Genomic DNA, 13877 nt, shown 5'->3' with positions numbered 1-13877 from the left:
ACTACTGCAGAGCTGCGGAATAATACGTCAAAATGGCGCTGTGTGGTGATGAGCATTTTAAACAACGGCCTGTTATTGAATTTATTGTGGCAGAGAAGGAATCAGTAACAAACATTCAGAGGCGTTTAAAAAATGCATACTGAGTCAATGCTGTTGATAAAAGCACTGTTAGTCGGGAGGCTTCACGAATTGCGGGTTCTGAGAAAGGCCAAGTGGAGCTCAGTGACACGCCTCGCTCTGGCCGGCCAACAACAGCAGTCACTCCGGCGTTGCTTCAACATGCTGATGAACTCATGTGAAAGGACCGATGGATTACAACCAGAAGGCTTGCAACTGAGCTCTCAGTATCCAAGGGAAGTGTGAACAACATTATTGATGCCTTCGGGCAACATTATTGATGCCTCTATATGTATATACATATATAGAATAGGATATTCAAAAGTGTGTGCACATTGGGTTCCACGAAGCCTAACAGACGATCACAAAACTTTGCGGAAAGAGGTGTGTTCAGATTTGCTCTCCCGTTACGAGGCCGATAGTGAAAGCGTTTTGTCACGGATCGTCACTGGGGATGAAACATGGAACCATCACTTTGAACCGGAGACCAAAAGACAGTCATGGAATGACACCATCCAACTTCTCCTCAGAAGAAGAAGTTTAAGGTTACCCCTTCAGCAGGGAAAGTCATGGCCACTGTTTTTTGAGATGCAGAAGGGGTGATTTCGATTGACATTATGCCACGTGGTCAACCCATTAACTCAGATCTGTACATTCAAACTCTTTAAAATTGCAGAAGCGTTTTAGGAGAGATCGACCTCACAAAAATGTTGCTGAAATCCTCCTTCAACACGACAACACACAACCACACACAAGTTTGAAAACACAAGAAGCAATCACAAAACTCAGATGGACTGTTCTTCCCCACCCACCCTACAACCCATATCTTGCTCCCTCAGATTTCCACCTCTTTGGAGCCCTCAAAGATGCCAACCGTGGGAAAAGGTTTGAGAGTGATGACGAGGTTATTGAAGAAGTGAAGAAGTGGCTGAAAGTGCAGGATTCAGACTGGTACAAGAAGGGGATACATGCTCGTTTCTCGCTGGCGCAAGGCTGGTTTTTTTTTTCGTTTTTTTATGGATATCGCCACAGACAAGGCGTACGCCACTCTAGGTAAGGGGCTAAGAGAATTACTCACTAGGCCTAGGCATTTTAGCTGAACGGGAGTCTTGTCATCTAGATGCCACATTCCCTTGAAATTGTAAAACCAACCATCAGTTGCCTCATCTGGACAGTATTCATGGATTTTACAACGATCAATGGCAATCAAGATTTAAGGTTTTTCATTTTGAAAAAATACATTTAAAATGTAAGATTTTGTGAACAGAAAACACACAAGCATCTATGCAGCTACTTCAAGATGTACTTGTTAGTTTCAACATATAGTTCATGTCCACTTACAACCCGTTTATTATAATCACAGTGTAGTGCAAGGTACATCAACATGCACTGTAAGTTCAGTGAATAAACGGAATTACGTTTGTTCTGCAATCCTTTTCAGTCACTTCCCAAGAACAAAAATGGCGGCCCCCACAACACGGGGATTATTTGGGTTTGACTTTTTTTTTTTTTTTTGATACAACTGAGGATGTAATTATTGACTATATCAAATCGAAGTTACAACCTTCAGATACATAAAGGCAAAGAAAGGTTTGTGCAGCAGATAACACATTTGGTTGCCCGTTGGGCTAACAACCGGCAAGATATATTCTGCTTGTCCTGGGGACGTCGGCAACCTATTTCACGAGCCCAGGATAATCAACCAACCAATTAACCAACTAGGAAATAGGTTTTGGGAACAGGTCTCAATAGAGCTCTAACATCCAAGACCAAGTGAATTAGTACAGTCCACGGACTCAAATGAGTTTCTTTTTTCCAAAAATAGAAAAATAACGCACAAAAATGAATGAGCTATCGTAGCATCGTTGTGTCAACTCCCACAGTACAAAGCTGGATCGAAATGCATTCAAGTTCACAACATAGTATTACTACAAGCTTCGCTCAAAACTCCCACACACATTATAAAGCAGTGACAGTTACTATAAAGGACCCAATAATTAAAACCTATGACCTACCTCCCAAGCTGGAACATTCTCTCTGAATTTTTCATTCACCATGCAGCAGATAGACATGACATGAGCATTACTGGAGACCTCTGGGCTATAATGTGGCCAAAGGTAGTTTTCGAGGTATTGGCTGCAGGAAAATGGCAAGAAAGGCATGAGCAAAACATTTCGACAAGAACGTTTAAAAGACCAAGCAACAAATGTCAGTTCAAACAACTTCAAAAATATTCCCCAGATTCTTCATTCAAAATGACTCATTCTATATATAAACCTACCTTCTCAGTCAGGTATAAAATATACTTGTGGGCCGACTTGCACATCAGCCGCGTCAGCCGGGAAAAAACGTCATTTTCTTCAAAATGTACCATACAAATTGAAAATTAAATGCAACGCTATCTGAGGACCAGGATCAATTTGACCAAAACAATGACTGTTGGGGGAGAGGGACGGGGGGTGGGGTTAGAGTGAGGGTGAAGGGGGGTGGGGTTAGAGTGAGGGTGAAGGGGTTCACAATCTGTAATACACATTGCTCCTTGAAATTGTGATTCGCTAATGCTTCAGTTGTGACTGTCAATAACTGAACCAACAGCTGTATTTAAAAGTTTCTCACTTAAAATTATAAATAAATAGAAAGACAGCTGTACATTCAACAAGAAGAAAAAGACATGAAATGCCATTGCCGCCATGGTTTTAGTAATTTTCCTGTACAGAGTTAAAGGGCGTCAGTCAGCCATCTTTGGTCGGATTACAAAACAAAATCTTCCGCATATGTATACTCTCAAGTATTGTCTTTGTCCCAAGTTTGAACAAAATTGGTCCATGGACAGTCACGTGAAAAAGTAAGTACACCCCATGTAAAGTTTTGATTTTTTCAACATATTTCAACATACAGCTATTTGATCTTCATTTCAACAATATTGAAAGGTAAAGGTGATATAATATAACAAATATCATGAAACATTTACATTTTGTAGTCCATTGTATAATTTAAATAAACATAAATGCAAATTTCACATGTGGAAAACGTAAGTACACCCTTGGCTCTAATAGGTGGTATTGCCCCCTTTGGCAGAAACAACCTCAAGTAGGCGTTTCTTATAACTGTCTACCAGTCTCTGACATCGACTGGGAGAAATTTTTGCCGACTCCTCCATGCAAAATTCTTTCAGCTGTGTGATGTTTGAGGGGTTTCTTGCATGCACAGCTCGTTTCAAATCCCCCCACAACATCTCGATGGGATTTAGATCCGGGCATTGACTTGGCCATTCCAGAACCCTCCATTTCTTTCTTTTCAGCCATTCCTTGGTGGATTTACTGGTATGTTTAGGGTCCTTGTCATGTTGCAAGGTCCAACTTCGGTTGAGCTTCAACTTTCCGAAAGATGGCCTCACATTATCCTCAAGCACCCTCTGGTACAATGAAGAATTCATAGTGGATTCTATGATGGTGAGCTGCCCAGGCACTGATGCAGCAAAGCTGCCCCGATCCATAATATTTCCACCACCATGCTTTGCAGTTGGTATCAGGTTCTTGTGGTCAAATGCTGTCTTTGGTTTTCGCCAAACATGTCTTCTTTGACTCATCTGCTCTACCTTTGACTCATCTGTCCAGAGCACATTGTTCCAGAAGTGCTGGTCTTTTCCTAGGTGTTCATTGGCAAACTTTAGTCTTGCCCTGATGTTCTTTCTGGACAGCAAAGGTTTCCTCCTGGCACACCTCCCATGTAGATCAAATTTGTGCAGCCTCTTTCTAATGGTAGATTCGTGCACTTTGACATCAACAGTGGCAAGAGCTACCTGTCGGTCCCGTGATGACATTAAGGGGTTTTTAGAGACTTCTTTCAGCATCTTGCGGTCTGCTCTCGGGCTGAACTTGCTGGAGCGGCCTGGCCTGAACAAGTTGGCAGTTGTTTGGAATCTTCTCCACTTGTAGATGATCTTCCAGACAGTCGAATGATCGATTTCAAATTGTTTGAAGATCTTTTTAAATCCCTTCCCAGACTCGTAGGCATCTATAACCTTATTTCTGAAGGCCTCAGAGAGCTCTTTTGATCTCGGCATGGTGACGCCGCACACTTCAACAACAAAGAGCAAACCAAACTAAATGTCTGAGGTTTAAATAAGACAGGTTCCTCCAAGATCCTCTCTAACGATGTTCTAATCATTTGCACCTGAGCTGGTGCACCTGATTCTAATTTTAGGTATTTGAAGTAGTGATAAAAGTTGGGGTGTACTTACTTTTTCCACATGCGAAATTTGCATTTATGTTTATTTAAATTATACATTGGACTATAAAATGTAAATGTTTCATGATATTTGTTATATTTTATCACCTTTATCTATCAATATTGTTGAAATGAAGATCAAATAGCTGTATGTTGAAATATGTTGAACAAGTCAAAACTTTACATGGGGTGTACTTACTTTTTCACGTGACTATGTCAAGAAATGGTTTGGGGACATATTTAACTGTGTCAAAGTTTGAACAAGATCGGCAAATGCATGGCCGGGAAATGGTTGAGGACGTGTTCAACATCGTTTTTTTTACAACTAAAATGGCCACCAGTCTACCAGTCGGACATCTTTGATCAGACCTCAAAATAAATGCACGTGTATGATGCACGTGTATGCACGTGTATGCCGCCATGCACTGTGCTTGTGCCAGGTTTGAACAAAATTATACCATGCATGTTCAAGAATTGGTTGGGGACACGTTGAAGTAACAAAATGGCCACCAGTCGGCCATCTTGGATCTGATCTCGAAAGAAAATGACGTGCATATGCAAGCCATCATTCATTATTATCTGTGTACCAAGTTTGAACAATATCGGTAAATGCATGGCTGAGAAATGGTTGAGGATGCATGCACGCACGCACGGACGTGACCCAATCATTAATCCCCGTTTCGGATAAGTCAAACGGGGGCTAAAAAGCGAACCAATGATATTGATGCCTGTTTGGAATGCAGTTATTCTACACACAGGACTGCCTACTGTTTTGTTATCGGTCATAGCACCTTTTGTTGTATAGGTTGAACCATTTAGGTTAATCCATCTATCGCTTGAGGTTTTCCTCAGAAGAGGTTAATCTCCACGATTCTTTTTGACACCCTAAAAAAAAGTTTTTTTTTTTTTTTTAAACAATTATGGAGTAAGGCTGAAGAAAAACGAGTAGATAACCATCAGTATCGCCAGGATGATGGAGTGTTAGTCAAAACAATAATGCACGTTTATACAGAGCATGGTTGGCAGACACTGTCATACACTGTCACTGAGCAATCAAGAGTTTGGCACTAGATACTATTTATAAAACTGAGAACAGTATGACATCGGTTTTTAAAATTGATATAGCCACTAGTTCTTACAAATTGTGCGAGGAAGCTTGAATGCATTTTTTGTTAAAAGACTTTCACACACTTGTAGCTTTGCACACACGTTTTCCATAGAGAATATTTATCATTAGTGAAGAGTGAGTGAAGAGTGAGTGATTTGTGGATGAGCCTTTCTGGTATGTGACAACTCCAAAAGTTAAAACTGACTGACATCTGGTTTCCTTTTTAATAAGTTGTCGATGAATTGTAAATGTCACCAAGTACATCCTAAATATTTAAACTCGACTTCTCATAAATTATATATCGTTTTTTCAATTCTGCCACAGGACAAACATTCCGAAATCTATTTATGCACCATAAATCAATCTTAGAGTAGGGGGGAAAAACTGGTTTGGGAAACAACACAATGAAAGATGGACTGAGCTCCTTAAATGAATACACAAATGTAAATGATGTTTATGAAAAATAAATAATGCATGTAATATCACTTTAAAGTAACCCAACAATACCTTTACCTGAATTCCAGGAGCATTATTTTTCGGACAGCAAACCTGGAAACAAAACAAAAGTATGCCAATTAAACAAGACCTATCTCTCTCTCTCTCTCGTGATGAATGTACACAAGTATCTGCAGTCAGCGCAATTCACAAAGCAAATTTGCACATCCAACGGTCTTAATCAGACACAAGCAGAGGTACCCGTCCCCAGTGATGGGGCAGGTTTAAGTTGATCAATATCCTGCTTGCGAAATTGACTAAGACTCAGTTTAACACTTTTGTTAACAATCAGTGACTAACACTTTTGACAAACACTGAGGAGTACCTCTGGCTACGGCTTCCTCACCGCTCCCACCTTTTGTTCATATGTGTTCTGTACCGTCCTCCAAACAGTGATGATGACATTTACATTTCGCTGTCTGACAACATGGACCAACTTCTATCAACTCATCCAAACTCTCTCTTCCTCACATGTGGCGACTTCAACTGTCATCATGCCAGCTGGCTGGGTGTGCTTTCCTCTCTCTCACCAGCTATGGCACCTCAGCAAAGGACTTCTGCAACTCATTAGGACTGAAACCATCTGTCAATTTCCCGACCCGGATCTCAGTCAATGGAGTATCTTCTCTTCTAGACTAGGTTATGACAAAGTTCCCTGCAAATATCTGCTGCTCTTCTTCTGCCCCAATCGGTTCTTCTGATCATGTGCTTGTTAAAGTGGACATCTCTCTGGCCATTCTCATCCATCCTCATCCCATCCACCATCCCTGGTTTTGGCTTAGCGGTTAGGGTGCCGGCTTGGGATCCTAGGATCCTGGGTTCGAATCCCGGTCGATCATTGAATTAACGCCAGGGGGGTTGACTCAGCCTGTCATCCTTCCAAGGTTGGCAAATTGAGTACCAGCTTGCTGGGATGAATGATCCCAGTGTGTACCCCGGTTTAGAATAGGTGCACCGTATCCCTGCGCAACGTAAGAGGCGACCAAGGGTTGGTGTCAGGAAGGGCATCCGGCAATAAAAACATTGCCTCAAACAGGGAACCATGATTGTCATGGGCCCCGCAAAGCTAAACCCCGCTCTAGCAGGGAAAATGGCCTTAAAACGATCATTCTTTTTTTTCTCTCTGGCCATTCTCAGAGAGCCTCCTCAGCACAGACAAGTCTGGCATTTCACTCAGGCTGAATGGCACGGGCTGCAAGCAGCCATCAATCATCTGGACTGGTCTCCCATCTCTACTGCCTCTGACATCAATTCTTCCTGGGAATTCTTCCAAAGCAAACTGCTCTCTCTCATGCACAGATTTATCCCATCTCGTCTTCAGTTGTCTTACCCTTCCTCCCGTCCATGGTACACTGAATCTTGTGGTGAGGCAGTTGCCCTGAAACAACTTGCCTTTGCTTCTTGGAAGGCATATCCAACTGAAGGCAATCTCAGTTCCTTCCACCAAGCTTGGAACAAGTGTGTGTCTACCCTCAGGAGTACCAGGAATCACTATCTCTCCACACTCAAGAATGAACTCTCAAACCTGTCTCGTTCCTCCAAATCCTGGGGGCGTCTGATCAAATCCGTTTCTGGTGTTTGTTCCCCCTCCATCCCCTCCCTTACCTCAAATGGCTACACAGTTGACACCACACGTGACAAAGCCGAATGCATCAACTCTGTGTTTGCCTCAAAATCTTGTGTCCCAAACCCATCTCTCTCTGTTCCCACCTTACCCAGTCGAACACAACTGCTCCTGGACTCTGAGTCCTTCTCTCCTGACAAGGTGGAGAAGTTTTTGTAAAACCTCGACTCTGATTCTGCAACTGGACCAGACGGCATCAGCCCACGGGTCCTTAAATCCTACTCTGCCACTCTATCTCACCCTCTTTGTGTTCTTTTCACCCTCTCTTTTGCTCAAGGTCATCTGTCAGCATCTTGGAAATCAGCAAACATTACAACTTTACACAAAAAAGGTGCAAAAACAGATCCTTGCAACTACAGACCAATCAGCTTGCTCCCAATTATCAGCAAAGTCATGGAATCCATCATTGCTTCGGATATCAAATCCTTCCTCTTCTCCAATGGCTTGATCTCCGATCATCAATTTGGATTCAGACCAGGTCATTCTACTCTGGACATGTTGCTTCAGCTGTCTCAACGATGGATGCAGGTCCTCAATGCCAAACAGGAAATCAGAGCTGTCTCCCTTGACATATCACGTGCCTTCAATACGGTCTGGCACCCAGCTCTGCTCACCAAACTCTCCGCCTATGGTATCCATGGAAATCTCCACGCATGGCTTGCGGACTTCCTCTCTGGTCGTAGTCAACGTGTGGCCCTGAATGGATTTCTCTCATCTCCCCTTCCTGTTCTGGCTGGAGTTCCCCAAGGTAGTGTTCTGGGCCCTGTGCTATTTCTGGTCTTCAACAATGATCTCTCCGACTCTGGAAAATCCTCTCTATCTCTTTGCTGATGACTCCACTCTCTGCCGCTCCATTCCTCATCCCTCAGATAGGCAGTCTGCAGCCTCCTCACTCTCTGCAGACCTGGACAAAATCACAGACTGGTCAAACAAGTGGAACATGCCTTTCAATCCTGACAAATCTCACACTCTTACTATGTCTCTCCGAAAAGACCGACTGGAAAACCCTCCCTTCTACTTTCTCAACAATCCTCTCCAAGAAGTTCTGTCGCTCAAGCTTTTGGGTCTCACTATCTGCCATGACCTTTCTTGGGAAAACCACATTTCCAAGCTGGCCGCCAAAGCCAGTCGCCGACTGTGCATCCTCCGTCGTGCGAAGTCCTTCCTTGGCACACCTGAGCTCCTCACCACATACAAGGCTTTCATCCGTAGCTCAAAGAAATACTGTTCCCCGCCTCTGGGCAGTGCACCTGCCTCACACCTAGCTCGGCCTCACGCTGTTGAAACCAAAGCTTTCAGAATCATTGGAATCTCCTGCGATGAAGCTAACTCCAAGGGCCTTTCACTCACTCACTGCAGGCAGGTTGGTGGCCTGTCTTCTACCGACTCCTCTCCAGCCTTGCTCCCCCAGCTCTCTCTGTGCTCTGTCCCCCAAATATTCCTACAGGTCGCACAAGATCTGCCAGCAACCCTCTTATGGTTAAACTGCCAAAATCTAGGCTCTCTGCTCACCTTCACTCTTTCATTCCCCTTTTCTCCTGCCTCTGGAACAAACTCCCCCACTCCCTTCAATCCCACTCCTCCCTCCAGGTCTTTAAAACAGCTGTTCACCACCATCTCTTATCATCCCCCATCCAAAACCTTGATCTTTTCTACCCCCGCTAATTCACCCCAGATACACTTTTTTGAAATTCCAACTTCTTTCCTGGAAGTCCTTGCAGTGTCCATATGTTTTATACCTCTCCCACCTCCCCCCAAGCCCTCTCCCTCCCACAGTTCTCTCGATGTCCCTGCTCTCAAATGTTGTGTTTGTGTCCTTCCCCCTCTCTCCCCATCTTGTCTACCGCTCCCCTTATTTTGTGTTTTATGTGTCGGTTTGACTTTTTCTGTGATTAATGTTAGCTCTTTCATGAGCCTCGATCTTGTATACCAAAAAAATAATAATAATAATTGACAACATTATTCATGCCTGTTCTCCAGTCATTTTAAAAGTGGAAGTTGAGCTTTGCCTGCGTGTGCAGCTTTTCGAATGCTGTGCAGGAAGCGGCCGCCGTAAATGAGAGACAGACAAAACGCACGGCCAGACAGCACGGTTCGCGTTACATAATAGATGTGGATTATTCATCCTGCTTTAATCCACACAGTAGCATTGGGTGGAAGGGGGCTAATGAACATTCGTCAATGGTTACCATCATACACAATCAATTTGAAGATAAAACCACTTGCATTGTGTGGGGAAGAACGAAAAGGTTCACATGGGAAGAGCCGATGGAAGGGAAGGGTCGGTGCAGATACAAACTGGGCTTAATCCATCTATAATAGCATACATTTTATTAAAGTTGTAATTGAAAATTAAAGCACAAACATTTACTGTCCCATCTTTGTTCATTCAATAATTTGTTGATTGTCTCAGCTCCTTTATTAATCCATTGTAATATATGCTGTTGAATTTTGATGATCCCATTTGTGAGGGAAATCAGTTGCTTTTGAGCAGCAATCTTCGAAAAAGAGGTGTCACTGCCGATTTGGGGTTGCATGAAGGACACCACGTCATCCTAAAATGGTGCATTGTCCACTTTCAATGCAAGTTTTGCGATGGCAGAACGATCTGGGTAGCCAAGATTAAATTATGAATACCAACGCCTGAGGACCAATGCACGATATTTATTGGGAGTGGTATCCAGGACAGGAGTTCCACGCAGATAAAATGTGCAAGCAACACCACGTTTGTGGACAATCGGATCAAATTCATTCAAATCCAATGATTTGTTTGTATGTGTTGGCTTTCTGTCCAGAGGTCTACAACGATCCATATAACAGTTAATTCACTTTTTACTTACTTGTTCTTTAGCATTTCCTTTTGGTAAATTTCTTCTATTACCTGAAGAACAGGAAAGAAATAAAAATATATGTCGTGAAAAAGTCTTATCAAGTATACAACACTGCAACAAAAAAAATAATGGGGCAATAATACCTTACCTTTGCATCAAAAGGTAATTTCTGTTTGGCATATGGTGCCCAGTATTGGTTTGAAAGCTGAAAAAGGGACAAATAGTTAGCATTGTTAAACATCTATGGAACAAGAGACTCACAATGGCCAAAACAGGCCAGAAAGAGTATTACAAGGTGTGAATGAATGAATGAATGATCGTTTTAAGGCCATTTTCCCGCTAGAGCGGGGGTTAGCCTTGCGGGCCCCATGACAATCATGGTTCCCTGTTTGAGGCAATGTTTTTATGGCCGGATGCCCTTCCTGACGCCAACCCTTGGTCACGCTCTTCGATGCGCAGGGATACAGTGTACCTATTCTAAATCGGGGTACACACCGTGATCATTCATCCCAGCAAGCTGGTACTCAATTTGCCGACCTCGGAAGGATGACAGGCTGAGTCAACCCCCCTGGCGTTAATTCAGCAATCGACCGGGATTCGAACCCAGGATCCTCGGATCCCAAGCCGGCACCCTAACCGCTAAGCCAACACCAGGCTATTACAAGGTGTAATTACAAGGGAATTAAAAGTGTAATTACAAGGTGTAATTAAACACAAAAAAAAACAGTATAAACAGAATAGTGAAACAAAAGCCTGAAGAAATCCGAAGGCCAAAGATGAAACATCCCTCTCTCCCACCCCCCTTCGATTTGTTGTATCTCAGAATATTTGAGCTATAGAGCCAAATGAAACATTTTTGGAAAGGCTAGAAGCTGTATTTTAAAATGAAGGAATTAAAAATCACCTTTGAAGACCTATAGGATAACGCATTTCAAGATGTTTTTTCTGTCAGACAACCACAAATCTCTCTCTTTGTTCAGCATCCACACTGAAACTGAGATACAGACTTGAAAAAGGAAAGCCAATCCCAGAATGGCACATACCCAAAGGTGGTGTGACATTCAATGAGCTGATTTTAAAAGAACAAATTGACTCCGATAGTTGTAGAAAGAAGTAGAATTGCACTTGTAGAGCACATAGTCCCACCTCGTGCATTCGAACAAAAACACCATTGTTAACTCAACACACTCCTATTATGGCACACTGATATTATTATTATGGCCCATATACCGGGATCATTATGTCACATAGTTTCTTGGCATGGGTTATGAACATCATAAATTTAATTCTTCACTCATATTGGGTCATAGATCAGACATAGGAAGTTTCCAATCTTTCAGATAAGAATTTCAAATTAACCAATTATGGCTGGAATACCAATTCAATGATGTCATCGTTATCACCCTATATATCCCACTAACAGAGGTACCCGGCATTGCCAGGCAATGCAAGGTCGCTACACTGAAGGGAATATTAAGAGATGGGATAGAGACAGAGAGGGGTGGGAGAGACAGAGAGAGACAGAGGAGGGGGGGTTGGGGGGGCGGGAAGAGAGGTGGCAGAGCAGAAGAGAAAAAGTGAGAAAAGGTGAGGGGGAGTTACATGGGCGGACTGGCCATAGGGCATTTGGGCAATGCCCGGTGGGCTGGGACCGCTGGGTAAAAAATGGGCCGCTGGGCTGGATAAAAAAAACTGCTGAAAAAAATTTTGTCACGGAAAACGGCAATGGCCTCTCCAATATTCGATGTGTTCACGGTTTGAATTACGTAACGTAACGTTTGTGACGATGTTTGTGACTTTTGTGTTCACGGTAGTGTTTGATGTGATGGTGTGAACGTAATTTCGTAATGTTTTTCGTTTATATTTTCGTAATCGTTTAATGAACGTTTAATGAGCGTAAGAATAATGTTTAATGATCATTAGATGAATGAATGAATGTTATGAATAATGCCATGGCGTCGCGTTGGCAGCAGTGACAATATAAAAATGTTTGCCAAGAACTTCAAAGAGAGAAAAGGAACTTTTATCAGCAATGTCGTGTATCCTGAAGTTCTAAGCTGAAGAAGAGGTTTGTACCTGCGTACAAAATCATTCAATTCTTTTCCTAAAGAAAAGCATACAGTTGATATCACGAATCACGATTTGAAACACGATGGAATAATATTTACCAATATGAACAGTGATGTGGTTTTTTTTATTGAAATTCTAAAAATACTGTTTAGATTTTGATGATTTGTGTGTGATATGATTTAACGGATGTTTTTATAAATCGCGCCTCCTAATTGAAGCCCCGCCCTTTGGGCGGGTACCATGCATATATAATGGCGACACAACAATTTTTACCACTTTGCTTTGAAGAACGGGAATGAAGGGGGGAGGAGCGTGTTAATATGTCTGGTTGAAAGCTTTGGGTGGTGAGGTGAGGGGGTTTTAAGCCAGATTTTAGTCTTACAGCCGCCATGTTGGTGCTCACTGTCACTGCGATGCGAAGCGAAAGATGCCTCAGAGCTGTTACATTCACAATCGCTATGTCGTATGTACTCCCGATACGTGTTTCCTTCATTGTCAAAACTACCAAATCAACAGCAAAAAGGATTTTGAGCCGATAGGCCAAGTAAGTTTAGATAGGTCTACTGACTACTGATCTAGTATTGATAACAATGTCGCGAACTGACTTACGATGCTAATTTTTTTTTTTTTTTTTCAGCATCTGCATCTGTAACCAACAATGGATAAAGCAAACCAGAAGAGGAGAAAAGGAGGTGCTGAGAAGGAACGTGATCGAAAGAAAAAGAAACTGTCAGATAGTGCTTCAAAGTGCAGAAACCTTTTGGATCTGTTCAAGAGTACTAATACTGGGCCTGGTGAAGTCAGTGAACACGGGGATAAGGATACTGAATCGGTAGCTGGACCATCAGCAGCTGAATTGGTAGATGATCAATTGGCAGCTGAATCAGTAGATGACCAATTGGCAGCTGAATCGGCAGAATTGGTGCAAATTGGTTAACACAAACAGGTGCGGTCAGCTGAGAGAGATGTACCTGCTGCAGCTGCTACACTTGCAGAGGAGGGATACCCCTCGATTAACTACTTTAGGAAACCATGTAGAGATGAAGATTGTTTGCTGTTTTGGAATTACCACCCTAATCAAAAAACTGACAACCGAGTGGTCAAGAGGTGTTTCATGTGAAAAGATGGTACAAACAGATGGTGGTTGTCATACAACAAGGACAATCATTCTCTTCACTGTTCAGTGTGCTTGGCGTTTTCCAGCACCTCAGACTGGTCCACATTCATCGAGGGAATGACTGACTGGCGACATGTACATACACGTGTTGAAGAACATGAACGCTCTTCTTTTCATTTGAGATGCTCTACAGCATACCTGGTAGATCGACAACAGTCCAGCGTTTCTCACCTGCTCGCACGTAGCCATCATGATGAGGTTAGAAAGAGACGGCAAGTGATGGAA

The 13877-nt window shown here is 42.8% G+C and overlaps 1 protein-coding gene across 4 annotated transcripts in view; it reads right to left on the bottom strand.

The window, feature by feature from the left end:
• AQR (aquarius intron-binding spliceosomal factor) overlaps window positions 1–13877 on the bottom strand; it is a 172743-nt gene that overhangs the window by 131220 nt on the left and 27646 nt on the right. For all 4 annotated transcript variants that reach the window (XM_068103356.2, XM_068103357.2, XM_068103359.2 and 1 more), the window contains exons 3-6: window positions 10554–10610; window positions 10415–10455; window positions 5969–6004; window positions 2133–2253 (exon numbers count right to left, since the gene is read on the bottom strand). In XM_068103356.2, the coding sequence (XP_067959457.2) occupies window positions 2133–2253; window positions 5969–6004; window positions 10415–10455; window positions 10554–10610 (255 nt within the window). The remainder of the gene's footprint in view (window positions 1–2132; window positions 2254–5968; window positions 6005–10414; window positions 10456–10553; window positions 10611–13877) is intronic.

Source organism: Myxine glutinosa, chromosome 1 (assembly GCF_964187855.1).
Source record: "Myxine glutinosa chromosome 1, kmMyxGlut1.1, whole genome shotgun sequence".
Taxonomy (NCBI): domain Eukaryota; kingdom Metazoa; phylum Chordata; class Myxini; order Myxiniformes; family Myxinidae; genus Myxine; species Myxine glutinosa.
The sequence above is the reverse complement of the archived record's forward strand: the minus strand, read 5'-3'. Positions and strand labels throughout refer to the sequence as shown.